At 40.3% G+C, this 23943-nt stretch overlaps 1 protein-coding gene across 5 annotated transcripts; it reads right to left on the bottom strand.

Annotated features, from left to right (window-relative positions):
- Positions 1 to 411: 411 nt before the first annotated feature.
- On the bottom strand, positions 412 to 23515 carry ap3d1 (adaptor related protein complex 3 subunit delta 1). Of its 5 annotated transcripts, XM_077606622.1 has the most exons (35): positions 23170 to 23515; positions 19480 to 19575; positions 19316 to 19396; positions 19139 to 19219; positions 18515 to 18622; positions 17608 to 17737; positions 17364 to 17503; positions 17157 to 17230; positions 17020 to 17069; positions 16473 to 16522; positions 16168 to 16216; positions 14674 to 14819; positions 13889 to 14037; positions 13569 to 13799; positions 11840 to 12071; positions 11613 to 11758; positions 10536 to 10677; positions 10360 to 10431; positions 10193 to 10268; positions 9808 to 10001; positions 9393 to 9466; positions 9143 to 9166; positions 8300 to 8459; positions 8047 to 8190; positions 7701 to 7754; positions 6640 to 6741; positions 6378 to 6533; positions 5478 to 5525; positions 5335 to 5355; positions 4598 to 4787; positions 4146 to 4234; positions 3983 to 4068; positions 3782 to 3903; positions 3220 to 3299; positions 412 to 2874 (listed from the first exon to the last, which is right to left on the bottom strand). In XM_077606622.1, exons 1-35 carry the CDS (start codon positions 23263 to 23265, stop codon positions 2779 to 2781), a joined length of 3789 nt encoding a protein of 1262 aa, XP_077462748.1. In that variant the 5' UTR covers positions 23266 to 23515; the 3' UTR covers positions 412 to 2778. The 5 variants fall into 5 exon arrangements, with proteins under 5 accessions (XP_077462748.1, XP_077462749.1, XP_077462752.1 ...); XM_077606623.1 differs by lacking the exon at positions 5335 to 5355; XM_077606626.1 differs by lacking the exon at positions 7701 to 7754.
- Positions 23516 to 23943: the final 428 nt, after the last annotated feature.

Here is a 23943-nt window from a genome sequence, read left to right as displayed (position 1 = left end):
CAGTAGAAGTCCCAGCTGTAGGCCAAATGGCGACATCAGTTTCTCCAATAATAAACATTACACTAACCATCAAAACTCCTAAAAATAAAGATACTGCAGTGACTTTTCTTGTCGAGTTTTTGCAGTTAGTTGTTGTGATGCATAACTGTGTTACAATTAATAAAGTGAACGGATTCTCATGATTGATTGGACGTCTATCACCGTCATTGGCATGAATAACCACTCAATGACAGCCAGTACATTTCAAATAAAATTGTTATCTATGGCAGTTTAATTGGAGAGAATGAGTTAACAACTGGGTTTTAAAATTCAGCATTATTACACTTGTGGGACTCAAACTAAGCACTATGCAATAATTGCATTTCTACCACCGGTTTATTTTTAGTGCTGAAACATTCATGGAACACATAGTAGCATCATATAGGTTTTATTTTCACTTTAAGTAGGGTCATCTTTACAGAGAATTCAGATCATTTACGCCCCCCTTTTGAAACATGACATTGTACAAGTGACAAGTAAGAAGAAAACAGGTCAGTACCTTCCAAAATCTGGCGCGGGCAGTAACATTTTTGTCACAAGCCAAAAATATTACAAAAAGAACAATATACGGCCGATCGGAGGGATTTTACGAGTAGTTTCTCAGTACGCTGTTTCATATGACCTGTTCTTAACTGAGAGCTTACAATGCCCTCGGCGTCTGGGTTTCCAATAAAACGCACCCTTTCTTTTCTCCCACTCCTGTGTTTTAATAATTTAAATCATTCAACTCTATAATAGACTTTGCCCCAAAAGCGTTGAATGCATAAAAACACGAAACCACCATAGTCCAAATATTTTTCCTTAAAAAAAAGTGGTAAAAAGAAAAAAATGGAATGACATTCCAGGTGTAAATGTCCACTGGAGGTAAGGAGAATAGAAAAAAAAAAGATACATTCCTAACTCATGCAATATACAAATTGGAATGCAATAATGGTGGGAAATTGGTGACAATCAACAAGAAATATGCTTCACTGATAAGTCAGTGTAAAGAATAGGTAAACAATTGTTTCCTATGGACATTCCTGCATTTTACAGTTGACCACCAATGTAGTCAAACTCATTAGGGGAAGCTTTCAGGGAATAAGGTGGGGGGGCAAACACAGTATTTCACTCTAGCAGCCCGTAACAGTGAGCCTGGCGCTTGCTACTTCGGATATTTAGGCCGAGACCGCTTTGGCCTGCTGGAACGCAAATGGAAATGCAAGGAGAACAAAGGCTCTGGTGCCTAATACTGATAACTGTATTGTGATACATAAATCAAACAATGGAGTCTGTCATCGTGATGAACCATGGATGCTTTAAGACACAAATTTGAAAGGACCATCAACATTATTTATTCAGATAAGCAAAATGCAAGGGGCCTTTTAGATCTGTTTGATGCTAGCTTGAAAAAAATTGCACGCACGCAATAATTTGAATGAACGTCCCACTTAAGTGAGTTTGGGAGGGACGGCATGGGTGAATAAACGGCCAGTGCAATGCTAATTCATGTTAAAGGGAAAGACAACAGATAGTTAAAAGGACTTTTATGTAAAAGACGTTGGCTGGAAGTATTTAAGTATAAATTGTAAATTTCTTAGACAACGGACAATGGAGAAAATAATGCTTAAAAACAACAACAAAAAAATGACACTGCTTACGAGTCCACCAATTTGTGATGTCATCTTTAGCCACATACATAATGAGCAACTTGAGCACAAAGGGAATTGATTGGCTAAAATATTACCACCATTAATAAAATATCTGCCTCCATGTCAGGCAGTCACTTCCTGGAAATACTGTCTTGTGTGTTTTTCTCCACTACTACACATCAGGGAAATGACCCTCCAATTTATTGAATAAAAATACTTGCCGCTGGGATTTACATGAAAAATGGGTTTTCTTCATTACAGACATCACTTCCACAAAGCTCAGATTGTTTTTTTTAATTTTTATTAGCAACAGGCATGTCTATAAAGTTAGTTAACAGTTATCAACAGGTTTTGTTTGATTTTTTTTTTTGATAAAACATTTTAAAGTAGGAAGAGAGGCCGATATAAGAGTGTTTGAACTCGAATTTGTGGTTCTGATTGGTGCGTAGTCAAGTTGGTGTTATTTTTTTACAAATTTGCTTTTGGGGAAATGAAATGGGGCAGGAGTGATCATATGAGAATTTACCTTGCACACTACTCACAAAAAGTTGAGAGATCCAATTTGGTTCAATTAAGGTAACAGTGCATTTTAGGTTCATCCTGAAAATCTAACATCCTTAACTTTTGTGCGTAGTTTTAAGTTGCTTCAGCTGATCTGCAGGCTTTATAGTCAGGGGATAAGAGTATCTCTCATTTCAAAAGAGACGCTTGATTCCAAGGCCAAGACAGCAGTCGGATGTTTAGACACACACACACACACACACACTTACACACACACACAAGTAGAAGGCGCAAACAGGCGTTCAGACAGAAAAACACACCAAGGACAAAATAATCGAATAACAGTAAAAATGCAGTTCAAACATCAAAAGTCTAGTTGTCAACGTTACGCTACGGCTGTCATTGATTGACAGTGCGGGAGAAGAAGAAGGGACGAGGACGAGGACACCCGAGAGCTCAGTAGAGAGGAAATTGAAAAGTGCGCTGCAGGAGAAGACGGAGCAAGTAAATGGCGTGTGTCTGTAAAACATCAAGTGGGTGCACTCAAGACTGTTTTCAATATGGTGGTGGGTTTTAGTAAGAGGTTGGGCAAACCCGGCGGGCACAATCAGCACTGAGAGAAGGTCTGCTTGATCTCATCCAGCACGTTCCCGAGCAGCGCAGGCTCATCGCATTTGGCGTCGATGGACACGGTCTGGTCGGACTGCGAGGTACAGACAAAATGTGACATTTAATTAACTCAGAGTAGCTCCAACATGAACTCAATGGCTGCCATGGAAGGTACATTAAAGTCCAATTCATTTTGTTTCTGAAAACGGTGGAAAGAATAGACAATTAAGCATTTAGGCTAACAATGTCCTTGCCCGTTATTGCATGAATATCTTCTAAAAACCGGTTGTTGCCTTTTTGCCCATTAAAATGGAGCAATAACATTAGTTTTTATTAGTGTCCTTTGACGTATGAACACATTTTCAAAAATTATGAGGGACTGACATATTTTGTGATCATTTAAATCAGCTCAAGGTAGGAAAATTCAAATTTCACTCACAGTTTTGACGAGCAGACAAACATGGTGACCCTGGATAGACCTGCTGTACATGGAGGCACAGGAATCCACTCGCTCCACAACTATACGGGGAAAATATTGTTTTAAATTAAACGACACAAAAAAACAAAAACAAAAAGTCACATTTTAATACAATATTTGCACTAATACACGGACGAAATTTGGATAACCATCATTTTTTATTTGTTTTTTTTCCCATCTTCAGAATAAAGAGAAACTAAAGTTAAAACTAGTTTGTTTTTAATATGTTGTTTTGAAACAAGAATATCAATCCTCCATTTTTTTGTTGGATTTTGTCTGATGGATGTAAGGTCCAAAAATTCAAGTCCCCTCACCCTGTTAATTGGTGATAAAGTTTCCACAATGTTAACTACATTTGGCCAATTCTTATTGATTTTTACTGTTTGTGACAGCAATGGGAAAATGCTCAAGGAATTTAAGAGATTGTAAGGACAACTTAATTCCTACATGTGCTCCTAACATCTGTTTAATCAGGGCTTAACAAAAATGGAAGCGTGCAAAACTGATTTTTTTGTGTGTGTACCAGAGAAGTGGTGATGAAAGCAGATCCTGGCCAGAAGGTGGTGAAAGGGCATGTTGACGCCTTCCAGTTTGACAGAGCTGCCCTTTAGGTCTCCAGATTCCAACAACTTAGCAAATGCATCGCTAACCGAATAGAAAAAAACAAAACAACAACAACATGTAATTCCTATTATGATAAAGATGGTTATATGTCCTCCCTCACCTGTAGCATGGAGTGGTGATAAGGTAGGAGGTGCAAGTAAAGTGCAGTTTAAAGTCCAGTTTTTCATGAGTTGAGGAGTCTTCATTCTGATACAGCGAAATTAAACTTTTGAATAACAAATATCATACCGAGTTGTTCAAATTCAAGGTCATTGTTTTCTAACCTTAACAATGAAAGTCAGCGTTCCCTTCAGTTTCTGTGGCATCACAATGCTTTGCATGGTGAACACAAAGCGAGCTTCATTGGAGACCCCTGCATTATGGGTAATATGGGTAAATAAACATTCATTTGAGTAGAGTAGCCTTTTTTTATCACAACCTGGTTACGAAGAGAAAACTTTTTTTAGGTGCATTAAACGTTTGGGATACTCTAATATTTGTTGAATCAATAATAGCGCACAGATTTCTTTACAAGTGGCAAATTACCGTATTTTCACGACTATAAGGCACACTGCATTATAAGGCGCACCCTCAATGAGGGATTTTTTTTCTCCATATACAAAGCACACTGGATTATAAGGCGCCCTGTCTATTTTGGAGAAAATTTAAGACTTTTAAGTGTGCCTTATAGTCGTGAAAATACGGTACTGGTGTGCCCGATGCAAAGGCCACTGACCAGGGGGAAGCTGAAAGGGGACGGTGAGACCGTCGTGCGCACCGGCCCCTTCTGGCCTCTGCAGCTTGGAGTTGAGAGAGTCCATCACGTTGAACTCCATAGATTTAAGGAAGCTCTCGCACTTGTTCTCAAAGATGATGGACACCACCACCTGGCTTCCGTCTTGTAGGTTCCCCTGGATGTCATACACCTGAGTGTTACAGGGAAAGACTATCTCAAATTCCTGTGGACTTTTTAATTTTGAAAGAAATTGGAAAACACAGTCCTTAACCTCCAAAGTCAAACCTGGAAAGAATTGTAAAAATCAATTCTACGTTTTAACAGGGTTAAGCTATGCCTCTTGTGGCTTTAAGCAACAGAAAATGTATTTTATGGAAAATCTTCGGGGTGTTTGATATTGCAATAACTGTTTGTTTGATTTAAATAGCAACTTGCCAAAACAACAGCCCCCCTAAAAAAGTTTAATTCTGCAAAAAAAAGGTTGGGGAATGTCCGAGGTCAAACAAGAATATGTGATCAACCTTGGAGGTTGGATTGTGTAATTTGTTGCACACAGCATCAGCCACAAATGGCTCTTTTCCGCGAATGCAACACGAGATAGCAAGGACAAAGAATTTGAGATTAGGAAGCAGCTGTGTGCACAGGAAGGCCAATCAATGCAGGAAAAAAAACAAAGAAACACATCTAGGACAGCAATTGCAATAACGTTCTGCCAGCCAGAGAGCCTTGACGAATACCTGATCAGCATCTTCCATCATCTTAAAAGAGAGGGAGATTCGAAATGAGACTGTTGTTGTGGTCTCATAGAATGTGGACATTGATCCATCACACATTCAAATGTACATTATACTACGTTCTTTTCAGGTTTTTGAATACTCACCATCTTGATGTATGAGTTTTCTGCAAGGAGACAGTAATTGGACATGGGCTGAAAGAAAAGAGAAGATGAATTTAAGTTTGTTTTTATTTTCGATCGGATTAAGTGCTGGGATCACCAGTACAATATACAGTGGTACCTCGACCTACAATCAGCTCTACCTACGACATGCTCGAGGTACGATGAAAATTTCGATCGAATAATTCGCCCGAGATACGATTAAAATTTCGAGATGCGACCAAGCCAGGTGTCCATAACATGAGAGGCTGTCTATCATTGTAGCGCACTGTCTTTTTTTGCCTCATCCCTTTCGTGTATAACAGATATCTACGAGCACTCGGTTTCTTTCGCCTACACATGGACCAGGAAACGCACAACGCGCATGCGCGGGCAAAAAGAGGGCTTTCTGGGTAATGAAATATACTTGTGCACACAACACCGATAGGCAATGGCTCCCTTTCTCAGAATAAAACTTCATTACCCACAATCAATACGTGGGTAGGCTGTTATTCCTTCCTTAGCCTGTTAGCTCCCGCGATCGCTCATTCAAGACTACTTCTCGTTGGCAAGTTGTCGTGCGTTATCCTATTGTGAGGACAGGTGTGCATCATTTTCGGAATATTTTGAAGGGAATACAACAGCAAACAGCCCAACGATAGCGAACGTGAGGGTGGAGGCGTGGCAAACAGCTAACCCGGCCAGAACGAAGGTAAAAAAAATTAAAACAAAATTAGAATTCAGTTTTGTGTAAAGTTACATCAAACGTATGTTTGAGTGTGTCTGTATATATTAATCCAAGTTCATTTAAATTTGTTTGTTGCGTTACGAGTGCGTTGTCGTAGAAAGGTCGAGGTACGGTTATGATATGGTTTTTATAATATTTGCTATGAGGCTTTCACTGACCGGTAGAGGTTCTTCATCTTCCACTGTTCCGTTCTGCACAGACTCCTCTCCCCCTCCATCACTGTGAAGATGGTGGTGATGATGGTGCTTCTTCTTTTTCTTCTCTTTCTCCTCCTTCTCCTTTTTCAGCTTCTTCTTCTTGTGTTTGGAAGACTTCTTAACATTGCAAGCACATCAGAGAGGAAAAGGGAAATTATCAGCCACTGCAGCAGATGCCGTTTCTTCTATTTTTGAAACAATGACATCATGGCCGATGACTCACAGACTCATCCATTTCTTTGGGCTGGTCCTGATCGGAGTGCGGCGCCGTTCCAGATGGATCCTCGGGCACTGAGGCTGCTTCTGATGCTACTGTTGCTGCTTCCTGTAAACACACAAAACAATTAGCAAGTGGCACACAACATCATGTATGATTTACCAATTCTGCGACAACAGAAGTGAACTTAGTGAATCCATACAAAGCAGATTAAAGGAGACACGATTTTTCACGAAATTGCGGACACCCTTAACCGGTACTCGGACGTTTGGTCGCCCGGACGTTTGGTCGCCCAGACGTTTGGTCGCCCGGACGTTTGGTCGCCCGGACGTTTGGTCGCCCAGACGTTTGGTCGCCCAGACGTTTGGTCGCCCAGACGTTTGGTCGCCCGGACGTTTGACAACATGACAGAGAGTCTACTGTTCAAAATTATATTCATGAGAGAGAGAGTTTAATATCTAAATATCTACTGTTGAAACCAGCTCTCCAAATTATATTCACCCGGGTGACCAAACGTCCGGGCGACCAAACGTCCGGGCGACCAAACGTCCGGGCGACCAAACGTCCGGGCGACCAAACGTCCGGGCGACCAAACGTCCGGGCGACCAAACGTCCGGCGACCAAACGTCCGGTCAAGCCCTTAACCAGACGACAAATATGCACTCCTCTGAACATTTTAATGCAGAAGCAGCATAACAATCCAAAAACATCAGGACGTAGAGGAATCGATTCTCGTGCTGATTCCTGTCGTGAACCTTCGCGTCAAACGTGTGCTCTTATCACCGTCACGAAGCAACAACGACAACGTCCACAGACATCAAGAAGTACTTTCACAGAGCAAAAAGGGAAGCAGAGAAAGACGAAAGCTAGAGCATACAGAAACAATCAAACATGCACACGAACAGGAAAGCTGGTGAATTCTAAAAAGGCAATGTGTTGTGCACCCTGTGAAAGAGAGGAATTTGATGCGGGGAGCGGTACGATGGCGGCGAGAAGTAACATAAAGAGAAATATGAGGTGGAATTATGAAAAGTAATGAGGAGGTCGTCTGAGGGGTGCGACTCAACCTGGGAATCTGAGGGCGCTGGAGCATTTGAGAGCCAGAAATCCAGATCCGAAACCTAGAAGAGCAAGGGAGGGAGACGAGGGCGGGGAGGTAAGATGGGAGGGTGGGCTAAAATCCTCTGTCGTTTACTACACTAAGCAACACAAAATAATACACTTTTTTTTCAAATTGAAATGACTACTGCACTCAAAGAAAACTACACTTGTGTTCCTCAGTAAAAACATTGACATGGCATTGAATAATCATTTCATTTTTGTGATTAGAAAACCTCAGAATACAAAACACGGGGTTTCCCCAGAGCGGTTATTAAGCCTATAATAATGCTATACTCTACTTCCCAAAAATACCTCAGCTGCGGATGAAGTAGGAGGAGCCACCACCTCACTTTGTGTTTCTGATTGGACGGCAGGCTCGTCTGATGGATTCCCAAGAAGATCCACTCCCTTTTCATCATGCTTGTGTTTTTTCTTTTTCTTCTCTTCTTTACTCTTCTGCAAAGCAGAAAATAACCACTTTAGAAAGAGATGTCGCAATTATTTTATAATTCTAATTCATAATTATTTGAGTAGTCCAGTGGCATTAAGTGAAATCCAATCTCACCTTCCTATCCTTGTCTTTATCTTTCTTCTTCTCCTTCTTTTCTTTGCTACTCCTCTTCTTGGCTTCTTGTGAGGTGCCTTCGGCATCTCCGTCTGGGCTTTTCGGACTTTCTGTCGGCCGGTGGGACCTGACTGGAAGTTTCTCGCTGTCTGCAAGAGGCCTGCATATAAAAATGGAATATATGGCAATCATTTGTTGGCGTTGGAATAGTACTTCTACTACTACCTCTCTTGTTTTGCTCCTTGTTGAGATTAGAACTGTCCGTAATTTTGTTAAACATTATTTTGAGTGTTGTTTAAAACACACAAACCAAACTGCATTTTTTTTAAAAACCTCAGCGACATTTGATCATGGCTGAAAAAAAAGCATCAGATGAATATACATGCGCTTGTTATCTCCAGAATGGCAAATGTGGGGAAAATCCACTCTTTTAAAGGGTTAGTGAGTTTTGCAGGAAATTTGATCAATTAAAAGGGGTTTCTAGAAACTAAGACAGTTTCGTCAGGCATCCCCAAGCAGATTATTTATGATAAAAATAAACTCCAACTGAAGCCTGATAATGCCAGCAGCATCCAGTTTTGGTGATCTGATGAGGGGTATCGCTACAGAAAGGATTTTTCCGAGGAAATCACAAAATATATTTTTAGGGAATAATGCTGACTTTATCAGGTTTGAGAAAGGAACGCTGAATGTCAAACCAAATAAAATGTTGTATTCAGATGCCGCGTGCGAAAAAGCAGTAAGGGAGAATCTATGTTAGCAAGCTAGCTAATTAAGAAAGACAGCGAGAGGGAGAAAAGATGCATTGGAAGTGCCAGGTCAGATGGCTGAGGGGCTACTCACCTGCGCCCAGCCATTTCCACCAAACTGCTCGCACATAATGGGCAGTGATGAGGTGCGTGTTTGCATAGAAGAAAGGAAGCAAAAAGCCATGAGAGTCAGTGTGAGGGAGGAGAGACGGGTGGGCCAATAAGTAATAGGTCAGGAAGCCTAAGACGCACTCAACTGGATTCATGAAAACACATTCATATCCAATTGAAAAAAAATAAAAACATTTGTGGTTTGAACGAGGCCAGTGGCATTGTTGACTCACTTGTCGAGGTCGATATCCAGAGCTTTGTGAGGATCGTTTGGATCTTTGTCATCCTCGTCACTTGGTAAGGCATTCTGGAGATTAATGAAAAAATAATTAAAATTGATGACTGTATGCGACTGATTTTGTCAGATATTGATCGACCGATATGAATTTTTCAAGACTGATACAGATATTAATTATGAGTAGTTAGAGGACGATAACCTTGATGTTTCTCTTTAAGGCTGCTTGAAGAGGCTTTTTATTTTGTAGTTTGTGAAAATAATGAAGATTTTTGAACATTTTAACACTTAATTTCAATAAATATGACTTTGATTAAAGACTGTAACCATATAAAATAAAATTAAGTAATCCCACGAGGGAATAAATTCTAGTTTGAGCATGCATTTAAGACTCTCGACTACTACATTGTCACCTCTGGCATCTCCTCGGTGACAATATCGACCATGTGCGCTGGCGTGATGTCTTCCTCACTCTCCGGGCCAGAGTCATGTTTCTTCCCTCGGCGTTTCTCTTTCTTTTTTTTCTTCTCCTTCTTTTTCTTGTCAGCTCTCTCCTTCTGCCGACGTTCCTCCTCCAACTTTAGGTATTGATCAGACATAGGCAAGCCTGATGGAGAAAAGGAGGTTTTAAAATCCTTTAATTCTATTTCTTTTCCCATAATTGGCTATTATGGATGGTACTAGATGACCCATCTGTTTTTGCTGGTAGAAACTGTTAGTAAACAATCGCTACCAACTCGCCCTTAGATTATTTACTAGCTTTTTATTAAGGGAGTTTGAATTTTTATGATGCCTAACCCGGCACTTTAAGAGGCACACTCAAATCAATCTGAACGACAGGGATATGCTCCACTCCTGGTGGGTCCTGATACACCTGTAAACACACAATGGTGTATCATTATCAGTCTATTTATGGCTAATCACAGAAAAATACATTCAAATGGGTAAACTGAACTGAAATGAACCTTTTGAGAGGATGGTGAGGCCTTGATGTAAAAAGGATTGTTTGCCTGTTCTTGTTTTCTGGCTTCTCTTCTCTGTACGAAATAAAAAGTCAAATGTATTTAAGTGAATAAGCAACAAAGACAGTTAGTTATACATTGACTTAAAAGCGATTAATGGATAGCTGTATGACTCGTACCCTTGCCAGCTCCTTCTCGTCCACCTCTGTGTGTCTGGGTCGGGAATGTTTGGGTTCCTCCTTGGTAAATATAGCCTTGGGCTGCTCATCCTCAGACTCGCTTTCAGATGGAGGCTCGTTGATCCAGGCATCCAAGTCCAGCCTAAACATACAAAATACATTGTTATTTTATCGGCCTCCAACATTGTCATTAACATGCTGATAAAGGGAAATACAGAAATACATTTTAGATATATTTAGATTTTTTTTATAAATGGATTAAAAGAACTGGATTAAAAACCCTGAATATTCAGTTTTTTATGGATCGAAAACAATGTTTATTTTAGCTTTTTGATATATTTTTAGATTTTACTAAATGATTTTTGAACTAAAAAACAGAAAAAAATGATTACAAAATTACAATTATTGATGTAAAAGGGGGAAAATCAGGAAATTTAATATACATCTATACTCTTCATTTTAATTTCATCCTAAAACAGAAAGTCCGCACTCATGATTTACTTTCCTGGGCCTCACAGTTGCTTTTCTTTCTATTTTTTTTGCAATTCAGCATTTTTTATTGTGCAAGGTGATTGTTAACATAAAAAATGAGCGAGACAGCCATCAAATTATTTTTCTGGCACGTACATTACAATCTTGTGTGTGGTAATAAAGCACATGTGTCAAAGTGGCGGCCAGGGGGCCAAATCTGGCCCGCCGGATCATTTTGTGTGCCCCAGGAAAGTAAATCATGAGTGCCGACTTTCTGTTTTAGGATCAAATTAAAATGAAGAGTATAGATGTATATTTAATTTCCTGATTTTCCCCCTTTTAAATCAATAATTGTATTTTTTTCTGTATTTTTAGTTCAAAAATCATTTTGTAAAATCTAAAAATATATAAAAACGCTAAAATAAACATTGTTTTAGATCTATAAAAACTGAATATTCAGGGCTTCCAGTTCTTTGAATCAATTTATTTTAAAAAAATCTAAATATTATATCTAAAATGGTCCGGCCCACGTGAAATCAAGTTGACGTTAAAGCGGCCTGCGAACCAATTGGTCTGACACCCTTGTAATAAAGTAATAATACTCACCCGTCAGGGACAGGCACTTTCTTCTGTGCCTTTGGAGCGACAGGATTGAGTTCACCAGCAAAGAGCGCAATCACTTCCTCCGCAACCTCTATCTCCTTTTGTTGCAGTTTCTGAATGTATTTTACCAGCTGCAGGATGCAAGATGCCTGTCAAGCGTAATTAGAATAAATGAGAATTATTTTCATCAGAATTGGAAAAATTTACGGATGGACAAGGCGTCATCTTACCCTCTCTTGCACCTCCAGGTTGGCGCTCTGGACAAAAAGTGGCAAGCGGTCTATCATCAGCTGGTTGGTTTCCTGTGCAGTCGTGCCGTCTGTGTTGTCTTTTTGGCTCTGAAGCACAGTGGCGAACAGTTTGGCGGCGTTCTGCACGTACACGGCCTGGATGTGGCCTGGCAAGGTGGCCACCTTGGGTCGCAGCATGGCTTCTAGTGTCTGCACAGGGTTCTCCAGGTGTCTAAAAAAGGATGATTCCATTTTTTCAGTAGGGATTAAATCAAACAACATAGAAATGAACTTCATGTAAAAGAAGTTCAGTATACAACTGGCAATTTTCTAAAAACATCTGAGAGAAAATGTTGAAGCACAAAAAAATTACACTATTTATAAGTGTATTGATTTTCTGATGTCGGTTAAAACGATGTAAACACACAGATAAACTTGAGAAGTTGTGATTTTATGATGAAAAGCTTCAGAGTTTTGAGGAAACTATAAAAACTAAAAAGGCACAAAAATAAAAGAATACAAGCGATTTTGTGAGAATAAATTCTTAGTTATACTATAGTTTTACTATAGTAAATATAAAGGAGAGTTTGACAATAATAAGTATGGTAGTACCTAGGTGACAAGTTGTACCTTAAGAAAAAAAAAAGTTATTTTCACTTCAATGAAAATGTTAAATGCCAGAAAGAAAAATTGTAGTTAAATAAATAAATAAAATAAATAAGTTGAAAGGATGTTAGGGTTATTAGTCTTACATTATTATATATTTGCTCGCAATGAAGAACGCTTTGCTTTACTTAGCTTATAAACATTAGAAAAGTCATTTTAGAACATCTGCTTGCAACCATGTAAATGCTTGCTCCTTAGTTAGAACAAACAAATGAAGGTCGAATCATCTTGGACTGCTGGAATGCGGAGAAGAACCTTCGGCTCAACAAGACCTTCATTTGTTTTGAGAGCTAAAAGGTCTATTGACTTCTCACTTCTATTTTCTCACCCCTCCCTTGAGAGCTGAGATGTCTATTGTAACTAGGGTCCTTGAAGCTAATAAACAGGAAAAAGATGCGTCTAACGCCAGAATCGGCAGCTCTCTGCCCTCACTGGATGACATTTCCAGCCCTCGCTACCTCAGCAGAGCCAGGAACATTGTCAGGGACCAATACCACCCTGGTCACAACCTGTTCCAGCTGCTGCCCTCTGGCAGACGCTACAGGTCTCACAAAGCACGGACAAATAGACTTAAGGACAGTTTTTTCCCCACAGCCATCAGGACTCTGAACTTGCGTAAGTACGACACACAATCCCTTCTGTGCAATAACTTCGGGGTGTGCAATAACAATGTGCAATATCTTAGATTGTGCAATATTTTAGAATTTACCTAGCCGGGATGTGACTTTGTATACTTTTATATTACTATTTATGTTTTTTTTAACTGGGAAAACGCACTTTGTGGTGTAGCACCACCAATTTCGTTATACGCAGCTTTTTATGACGACAATAAAGGCTTTTGATTGATTGATTGAATGAATGAACTTGGACAAAGGCGCATCAGGTTTGATTCTCTCTTGCAAGAAAACCACAGATGAGTGTCCCGTCTCTTTCATATAATAATGTAAGACTAATAACCCTAACAGAGGATGATTTTTAAAAAATCTTTCCAAGACTAAAATCATAATTTTAGAGAGTATAAAGGTACAATACTGGAGAATAATTAACATAAAATTCAACATACTCAGAGAACTCGCCACAGATCCAGGCTGCAGCATACAAGACCTCACAAATGCCATTTCTCTGCATGTTGCCAGTCAAAAGGTGGGCATTGTCCAGCAAGGTGGCCATCTGGGCCACGGCAAACACCCGGATGGCCTTGACTCGGATGGCGACGTCCAGCATCTGAGAGGCGATAAGGTGACCGTGCCTCGTGCCCTCTAATCGGGTCAACTCTACCAGGATGCTGATGTACCTGTAAAAGCACACGTGAGTGAGAAGGACAGCTGAAAATCTGCAGTCCAAAATAGAACACGTATGCCTTTGGTGGGGAGAAAAACGGACCATTCAAAGTTGGTGATGTACTGGTAGTTGCTTTGGCTACAGATGTCAATGATCTTGGTGAGCAGTTCGTCCCTGTATGTGGTTCCCTCTGCTTTGTCCACATGCAGCATCAGTTTCTTCACAATCTCCATCAAGTTCTTTTTGGATACCTACAGACGAATATAATATAATAAGACTGTATGCCGTTTGGAAAACAATTCAAAAGGGGTATATATATAGAGGTACACGGTCTTTTGGTCGCCCGGAAGGTAAGTAATAATTACCATTTAAATCGTTGCTCAGATTCCCTAAATACAAACTGCGAATTATAACTAATTAATGCCCTAGTAATTATTAGGCTAAAGAAAAGCTCCAAATTTCCCGGACATTTATTGTTTTTTGTTGGAGAACTTGTTAAGACCCTGACTGACGTAGCTACTTAAAAGGGACAACGCATGTACATACAAACTCTTATACACTCACACATCGGCTCAGTCAAACTGCTCATGGCCATTGTTGGCTTTTATTGACCGTGTTGTTTTACCTTGTTTTGTCGCCGGTCTTTTGGTCGCCCGTTGTTTGGGTCCGGGCGACCAAAAGACCGCGACCAAAAGACCGGCGACCAAAAGACCGGTGACAAAACAAGGTAAAACAACACGGTCTACGCATCAATAAAAGCCAACAATCGCCATCGCCGGTCTTTTGGTCGCCCCGACCGCGACAACGGGTGACCAAAAGACCGGCGACAAAATAAGGTAAAACAACACAAAAGTCAGGTAACAAATAAAATTCAAAGCTGCACATACCATGCCGTAGAGTAAATCCAAAGCTCTGAGACGGATAGACTCATCCTTGTCATCCAGACACTGCAGAATGAGATCTTTGTGGCTCTGCACTGACTTGGGGTGGGTCTTCAGGATTTTGGACATAGCCAAAAGGCCCAGGTACTTCACTGAAGAAACATATTTCCACACAGACACTTGCTGAGTGTACTAAAAACAAACTCCAACTACCGGCAAGTACCTCTATCGGTGCCTGAACAAAATAATTTCAAGCTCTCATCGTGGTTACGTAACCTACTAGTTATTCACGTTGGCGGTATGGTCATGCGTGCACTGGTTATATGTGAATTAAAACGCAATGGACATTTAAAGATGAAGAATGGAAACGACAAACAAACATGTAGGCACGGGACAAAACATGAATTGGTAGAGTGAAACCTGCCGAGTCACACAATTGTGGAGCTCTTGCAGTCAGAGGGAAAAGCCTATCACAATCTAATCAATATGTTGTGACTTTGGCTGCAGTGAATACATTACCGCCATGATGAGTAGGGGAGGGGAGCTCTTTGGGGGGGGGGCTCGATGTGCCGACCAATGGAAAAATGCTTTGTACTGTGAAATACGGTATCAGCAATGGTGAAGAACAGCTTAGTATTTGTCTAGTTTGCCGATAATTATTAATGCGTCTAAATGCGTGAGGGGATTTATTTGACTGAGATGACCTCACTTTGTGCTAGCATGTAATTTAGAATGCACACATTAGATTTAGAAGGCTGTGACCAAGTAGTATAAAGAAGAAGAACCTCATGTCAATGTGTTTTTGGAGAGTTATTTCTCACAAACACACATTATTATTCTTATGCATCACTGTTCAATCAATAAATCAATATAAACATAATAGCGGTCTGTGTTTTAAGTTGTTTTGACATCTTAGCGAGGTATAATATATATAGTAAATTAAGAATCTCACTAAGGGGTGATTTCATTATTTGCCTCTTTTTTGTTCTAATTTCTAATTGCCCAAAAAGTTCACTTCTTACAAATCTTATTTTAACTGCAGCTAAGCGCTGCAGAAATACAACCCTAACAAGAACAGGTTCACAATCTACTCTATTCACACCAGAGGTTTCGGGCTGGACCATAGGTCCCCATAATTGCAAATGAGAAGTTAACTTTTAAGGTTCTCGAGGATCATCAGGTGCAGCCCTACCCTCTGTTTACAATCTACTCTAGACAACTATCTATTTGTGGGGGGGACAGTCCGGATAACTCGATTGGATCCTCAAATCTGAGGAAAGGCGTATTTAAATAGCAGCAACCATAGCAGCAACCCTGAATTATACGAGGTTGTTGTGACTGAACTCAATAAAAGGCCAACAAGTTTTGCAGTTCGAGTTATCCTGATTGAGTTGGGACTCTTTGGGATCCTCTAAGAAGGGGATAGGACTTGTGGTCCAGATTGAGAAACACGCAGACAATGAGAAAATGACACACTGCAGGCATTGACAGAGGGCTCACAGTTCTGGTCAGAGTCTTCAATCAGGATTCGCAGTTTCTGCACACAGAGCTGGAAGGCAGAAAGAGAGCGTCAAATTGTCAGGCCTTAAAATATAAATTGACTCTATTAAAAATAATAATAATAATAATAACAATGAACAACACAAGAAAAACAGAAGCGTGAAGAGATGAAGTAAATGTCAATAGACTTGACCACTGGTCGGACAGAATGGAAGGGAGGAAAAAAAACAGAACCCAAAAGTAAAAGTAAAACCATGCAAGTTACTTAAACGGGAGAAGACCAGGAGTGGACCGATGAAGCCTACCTGGATACTAGCACTGTGGTTGGGCATCCCAGATGATAAGGAAATTAACACTGCAAAATAGGACAATGTTGCAATCAGATACACTGTTAAACGGTGTTTGAAATATGGTTTAATAGCCCCCACTTCAATTAAAAATAATAATAACTGCACTCAAGAGCATAAACTTGTCAATTTGATGTCACAAACAGTACTTAGCTTAGCTATAGTACAACGGTTCCTCTGTATACAGCATAGTACCCGTTCTGAGGTTTATGGAATAACCCTAATTTGTAAGGCCTGTGTAATATATCATAACTTTTACCTATCTATTTATGTCTAAAATGCCTTTCCTATTCCTGCATCCTCACCCTCTTGCTACTGTGACAACAAAATTTCCCGAATACGGGATGAATAAAGTTATCCAATCCAATAACTCAATGCTAACACAGTAGTTTCAGGCCGTAAAATATAAATGGAAATAAAGAACATAAAGAACTAATTAGAGCAAATATTTGCATTAAAACCATGTTAACATCCCAGAAAACATAAATGCTAGAAGAACACTGACCTGCAATAACAGTGTTCACACACTCATACAGCAAAGACATGGCAGATGTACTGCAAGTTGGAAAGAAAACACAAATGAAAAATGTTGACTTGGCAACAATTAGACCATGATTTTTTTTTTTTTTTTTTTAATCTTACCTGTGAATGAGATTTGTAAGTGGTTCAATCAACTTCTTTCCCAAACGGGGCTCCAGAGGAGTGAGTGCACCAAACTGTAAAAAATACAGCTAATTAAGGCAAATGCATGGGTGAAGACATTATGTGATTATATTAAGGACTAGGTCATCCGTTATTGTGCCTGAATTGTGTAGTGTGCGAATGCCCTGTTCTGTCCCGTTGACTCACCAACTTAATTATCTTTATAAGAACCCAATTGTTAGTGGAGGAGGTCATAAGCTTGAAGAAGAGTGGCGCCAAAGACAGGTAGTTTTTAGGATTCCTGCGGGCCAGCTCGCAAATCACATTGACGGCGGCCGACTGCACGCCTACAGCGGGGGGAGACAGAGGTGTCTTTAATCGGGATAATGGGGCCTCACATAAAATAGATTAACAAATTGTGATGACAGTGGGATTTATATTCTAGTGGCACCTGGATCTGGGTCTTCAAGTTTCTCCTTAAGCCTGGGGAAAGCAGGGCGGAGGGACTCGGGGTACTTGAGAAACACTTTGTACATGATCAGCACTGCTTTCTTCCTGATGTATGGTTTAGTGTGAGACATCTAAAGCAGGGGGAAAGATTAGAAAATTGGAAGAGCATGGGTATTGACGCGGCAGCTACAAAAACAGCAACATACAACACTTAAACAAGGGTACACGGTCAATTGGTCGCCGGTCTTTTGGTCGCCGATCTTTTGGTTGCCCGGAAGGTTATTGATAATTACCATTTAAATCGTTGCTCAAATTCCCTAAATACAAGCTGCAAATTACTATTTAGTCATACTTAATGCCCAAGTAATTATTAGGCTAAAGAAAAGCTCCAAATTTCCCGGACTTTTATGGTTTTTTGTTGGAGAACTTGTTAAGACCCTGACTGACGTAGCTTCTTAAAGGGACAACGCATGTACATACAAACTCTTATACACTCACACGTTGGCTCAGTCAAACTGCTCATGGCCATTGTTGGCTTTTATTGATGCGTAGACCGTGTTGTTTTACCTTGTTTTGTCGCCGGTCTTTTGGTCGTCGGTCTTTTGGTCGCCGGTCTTTTGGTCGCCCGTTGTCGCGGTCGGGGCGACCAAAAGACCGCGACCAATCGACCGCACACGTAAACAAGCAAGATAAACAACATTGTTATTTGAAAACTTGTACCTTGTACCATAGAAAGTTAAACAGTGGGCAAACGCGTGTACGTAGAATACATAGGCATATGATTAATAATTAAAAAAAACACACTATACTTTAAAAAGTGGTCTGAATGGAACCAAACTTGATGGAAACAAGGCTAGAAGTTGGCATTAAAGAGAAAACAGAACTAGTTGTTAAATTCTTTGGCTCACCAGTGTCATGATGTCATTGGCTAAATCCCGAGCCAGGTCGGGGGTGACGAAGCAAGAGAGGCCCGTGAGGGCGACGCCTGTGTCGTACTGGTTGGGACTGCTGAGATCCTGCGGGGGTTAGATACATTCTGTCTGATGCAGTTCTTATTTCATTGACAGCGATGGATGTCAAATTTATTTGAACTGGCAAGGTTGCCATTGAATGGCCAATACATTTTGACCAGGACGGCTAGCAGCAATTTTTAGCAGCCAATGCAGTTGAATTAAAGTGTAAGAACACAAAAAAATGCCTAAATCAAGTGCATCCCATTGAAAAGAATCTTGTTTAACAATTTGGGGGGGGGGGAACTTAATTTTTCTTTTCTCTGTGTAATCGCGTAGTAAAACGTCAATAAAATTGAAAATTTCAGTAAGTCAATAAGTCTTACTGAATACGAGCATTTCAGATAGTCCGCCATTCATCAAGTTTAGGAGAACTAAATGTTCTTAAAAATAGAAAATATCCCCTAGCAGGTGTCTCTGGGCATAACAGATTGCCAAATGCTGTTCAGGACTGTGAAATTTGGATTGGACCATGAAAAGGAGGCCGAGGCAATCACGGAATCAGCGCAGTCGCTTGCTTACCTTTCGGATCTGATTAGTCGTCAGCATGATGACGTCGGTGCTCTCGTGAAAGCACTGCGAGGCTGCCAAGTAACCGATCCTCTGCGAGGGACGGGAATGGCAATCAAAGTTCGAGCCGCCGCGTGACGCAGACACGTCGGGAAAACGTCAAGATTGCAAAAGTCGCTGTTGGTTTACCTTGTAGGTGAACTTGGAGGAACTCATGACTTCAACGATATTGAAAGCGGCCCAGCTGACGTCATAGCCCAGCATTTGAAGCTGTTACAGAAAAAATACGGGGTCATTAATCATTCATAGTACTAATGCTGGCGAAGTACATAGAATCATCCGTGTGCTCTTACGTAGGTGAGCTTGCACACGGCATTGGCTTTGACGGCGATGTTGTCCTGCTTGAGCTCCTGTTTGATCTCGTCGATACAAGTCGAGATGTACTTGGCCTGAGGGCGGACAGAAAGGGCAGGCCCAAAGATCAGATGAGGGGGAACCATGTATGCGACAGGGCAACAAGTGCAATGCAGTACAAAACTATAAAAGTAAAAAAAATTTCAGGACATGGACAACTGGTTTGAATCTGAGTGGTTGTTGCCATTTATCTGCTGTCCAAAATATCATCTGTAAATTTATGATGTGTAGTCAGAGTATAGTTGATTTTTTTCCTTCACTGCTGGACAAAACTGTTCTATTGAATAGAGCACATGTGTCAAAGTGGCGGCCCGGGGGCCAAATCCGGCCCACCGCATCATTTTGTGTGGCCCGGGAAAGTAAATCATGAGCGCCGACTTTCTGTTTTAGGGTCAAATTAAAATGAAGAGTATAGATGTATATTAAATTTCATGATTTCCCCCCTTTTAAATCAATAATTGTAATTTTTTATCAATTTTTTCTGTTTTTAGTTCAAAAATCATTTTGTAAAATCTACAAATATTTTAAAAAAGCTAAAATAAACATTGTTTTAGATCTATAAAAACTGATTATTCAGGGATTTTAATCCAGTTCTTTAATCTATTTATTAAAAAAAAAATCTAAATATTATATCTAAAATGGTCCGGCCCACATGAAATCGAGTTGACGTTAACGCGGCCCGCGAACCAACCCGAGTGTGACACCCCTGGAATAGAGGTTCAATTAAAGCGCCATACAACACTTTCATCAAGTGCATCCCGGGAAAAAGTTGCTTAATAAAGTGAAAAGACAGAAATTCTTTTTAATGGGCAATAGTGGGTAGAAACAAAAATAAAGGTGAAATAGCTGTTGTCGGCAGCCCGGTGGCGCGAGTGGTTAGCACGTCGGCCTCAAAGCTCTGGGGTCCTGGGTTCAAATCCAGGTCAGTCCACCTCTGTGGAGTTTCCATGTTCTCCCTGGGCCTGTGTGGGTTTCCTCCGGGTACTCCGGTTTCCTCCCACATTCCAAAAACATGCATGGTAGGCTGATTGTTCACTGTAAATTGCCCCTAGGTATGGGTGCGAGTGTGCATGGTTGTCTGTCTCCTTGTGCCCTGCGATCAGCTGGCCACCGATTGAGGGTGTCCCCTGCCTCTGGGATAGGCTTCAGCACCCCCCACGACCCTAATGAGGATAAAGCTGTTCAGAAAATGAGATGAGATAGCTGTTGTCAGATATGCTGAACCACTAATACCATTTCAGCCAGTATCTTAGATTGTCCCCTGTACTCATCCCGCATTGGCTAAGCAATGTGCTAAAAGGCCTGTACAACTGTGTATATCCTACAGGATGTCCATAAAAGATCCCATGTTCCAGTACACGAAGAGAGCATATGTCAAAGTATGCTATGGGGATTAGGTACTCCTAAACTACATTACCAGGCACACGACAAATATATTATGGTCTCGGCCCAAGTAGTAATTGCAGGTAATTGGCGCCCCCACATTGACTCATCATACACGACAAGAAAATATACAGCCTTCTGCTTGGCGATTAAAAAACGACACCGCGGGAGCAAAATTCCATCTGCGATTGGAGGGAGAAGCCCTAAAAGAGCAACTGATGACAAACACAAAGCTCTAGTAGAGAGTGGGTGAGAGTGCTGGTCATGTGTGCGCAGTCATGGGACAGCACAGTGATAGGGGGAGGTGTGTATTTTATTCAGAAAACACAATCAACAGAGCCACACAACGACTCTACGTCACTCATCGATCGCAAAATGGTTAATTCACTAAATTAAATAAGGAAAAGAGCTGACCGGGGGGAAAAATAAAATGCCCGTGTCATACTCTAGTGAACTAGACTGACTTGTTCAATGTTCTTTAAAGGTTAAAGAGAAAATTACCTTCATTAATGAATTTGTTTACATAAATGTTTGGAATAAAAAGCAATATTCACATTGTGGAGCACGTATTTCATGAATGTCAAAAATGTTGGCTGGGGGCAAAAAAACTATTTTAAAGCTGGTTTGAGATATCAGGAGGGGGAAAGAAAGATACGAAAATATGGCTATAAGCAAAGCGGAAAAATAATAATAGACTTTTTGTTAAATGAATCAGAACTTCTATGTTAGGATGATATAGCCCAACCAGACACATCTAAGTGCCATAACAAAATTTATTAGCTTTTATTTCATTCTGTTACCCCTTTGTCACTACTAAACCGAAAAAAAAACCTTCTTAAAAACTAAAATCAACATCCTGGAACATATTATGTCAAGTCGGGAGGTTCTCCATACAGGATTAGGAATTGAGCTGCCACACAAAAAAATACATTAATATTTTAACAATCTGTCCCATGTTGGCTGGGCAACCATCACCTTATCTGGTTCTGCAAGGTTGGGTTACCATTACCCCCTCAAAGAAAAAACCTAAGACGAGCACCAGACAGCTCACGACGTCAAGCGCCAGTGAACCGACACAATACTGCAAAGACTCCTTGAACTCTTTGAACGAAGCAAGGCCATTTTTTTCCGGCTCCCATGAAAAAGTGTGACATTCTGACAACACTCAGAATTTCACACTCGAACCACAGATGGACAAGTGTGTACACAACCTTGGCTTCTAGGCAGCCTTGACAACATTAAACACAGCAAAAATGAGGACAAGTTGTGTCCGAATCACTATTAAGCCAAAGCCAGTGTGACCAGTATAAGCGTCTAATAATGATGTTAGATATAGTAGAGTTGATTGATAATTTTTGTCACATGCGAAAAACTAATGGGAATTCAAGCTACTGCTCTGATAAATATCATTATCACAAAAATTGGATGAAAAAATGCGAAAAGTTTAATTTAGTGCTAACATTACCTCATCCAATTTAGTCTTTAGGAGACAAATATTTCTGAAAATAGGTTTCAATTCTACCTAAAAATGTGTTTATTTGTTTTATTTCAGACAAATGTGATAGTTTGGCTGTTGAGTGTACCAAATCAAATGAATTTTCTATTTACTCGTTTTACCATCCAATGATTTTTTGGAAATATTGTTGATAAATGTTTTTCTGCAAACAATTTCTACAGGCGCACCTTTATTTATTTACATTGAGGAGGGAATGCTCTGCAAGTGTTAAACCAAGTCTGTAATATATTTTTGTTCGTCTTGTCATCGGCTTGTCTTAGTCTCGATTCCCAAAAGTGAGATCTGATTTCGGCCAAATGTGGAATTATTCGTAGGAAAACAGCAGAAATAAGTCGTTTAGCCCCCTTGAGTCTCCACCATCAACCTTCATTCAGATAGCTGTCAATTAGCAAGCTAACTTCACCGCTCCAGCCAATAAGCGTCTTTTTTACTAAAACGATTAAAATGTAAGCTTCAGGGGTAGCTAAATATTTATACAAGTCATTTTCTCATGCAGTCATCATTTAGCCATAGATAAAAGGACTTGTTTATTGAGTTGAAGAAAGGAAAAATGCTAATATGACAGTTAGCGGTGAGGCTAACATTTTAGCCAGACTGATTTAATGGGAAATCAGCAGCCGACACGGCTAGATCAACATAACGGAAATTTACGTCGAAGGGGGATGACGTGTGTTATGTATGAAGGGGCTGCGTTTTGTTTATGTTGGGGGGATTATTATTTTGGCGTTACCTCATCCTCTTTGTGGTTCCTGATGCCACGTACTAAATCCTGTAGGTTTTTATCGAACATCCGATCGATGCTCCCCTTGACAATCTTCAGAGCCATGCTTGTGGCTAGGCGGCGGTGTCACTGGTACCGGTGGGTGTCGACCGACCCTCGGAGACCGTGTCTCATCCAGCCGGAGATCGCTGCTGCTGCCGGTGTTGTTGCCGTGAGCCCCGGGATGAGGGGCCGCTAAAGCTGCTCGAAGACCGGAGAGAGGCACAGCTTCCCGGGTTGCTGTGTGCTCAATGACGCCTGGCTGGCAGTGGCTCAATGGAGGAAATGGCTGACAAAATGGCGTCCGCAAGTCAGCTGACTGGAGAATTATGTGAGATGTGGGAATTAAAGGTCCACGACCAAGTTATTATTACTATTATTTGAGTACATTTATTTTACGCATTTTACACACGTCAAACAAAAATGTTAAGAAAAATAAAAAAAGCAACACCAAACTTGTTTTTGAAGACACATTTATATAATTTTAACCAGATAAATTAAATGGATTAACCATTTTTTAATGTAAAGCTCAAATAAAAATATTTTAAATATAGTAAAATATTTCATAATATGAAGCGTTAACAAACAGAACTAAACATTTGATTTTTATTTTCATTAATAAGATTATAAATAATCATGAAATAAACGAGTACATGTATAATCCTTTATAAATAATTAAAGCAGCCTTTATTAGTCGTAGTATATAAGTTTACAACTGGCCTATTAACCTGTAAATCCAAATAA

The sequence above is a fragment of the Stigmatopora argus genome, chromosome 8 (genome assembly GCF_051989625.1).
Source record: "Stigmatopora argus isolate UIUO_Sarg chromosome 8, RoL_Sarg_1.0, whole genome shotgun sequence".
NCBI classification, from domain to species: Eukaryota; Metazoa; Chordata; class Actinopteri; order Syngnathiformes; family Syngnathidae; genus Stigmatopora; species Stigmatopora argus.
Note: the sequence above shows the minus strand (reverse complement) of the source record. Positions and strands in the feature narration are given on the sequence as shown.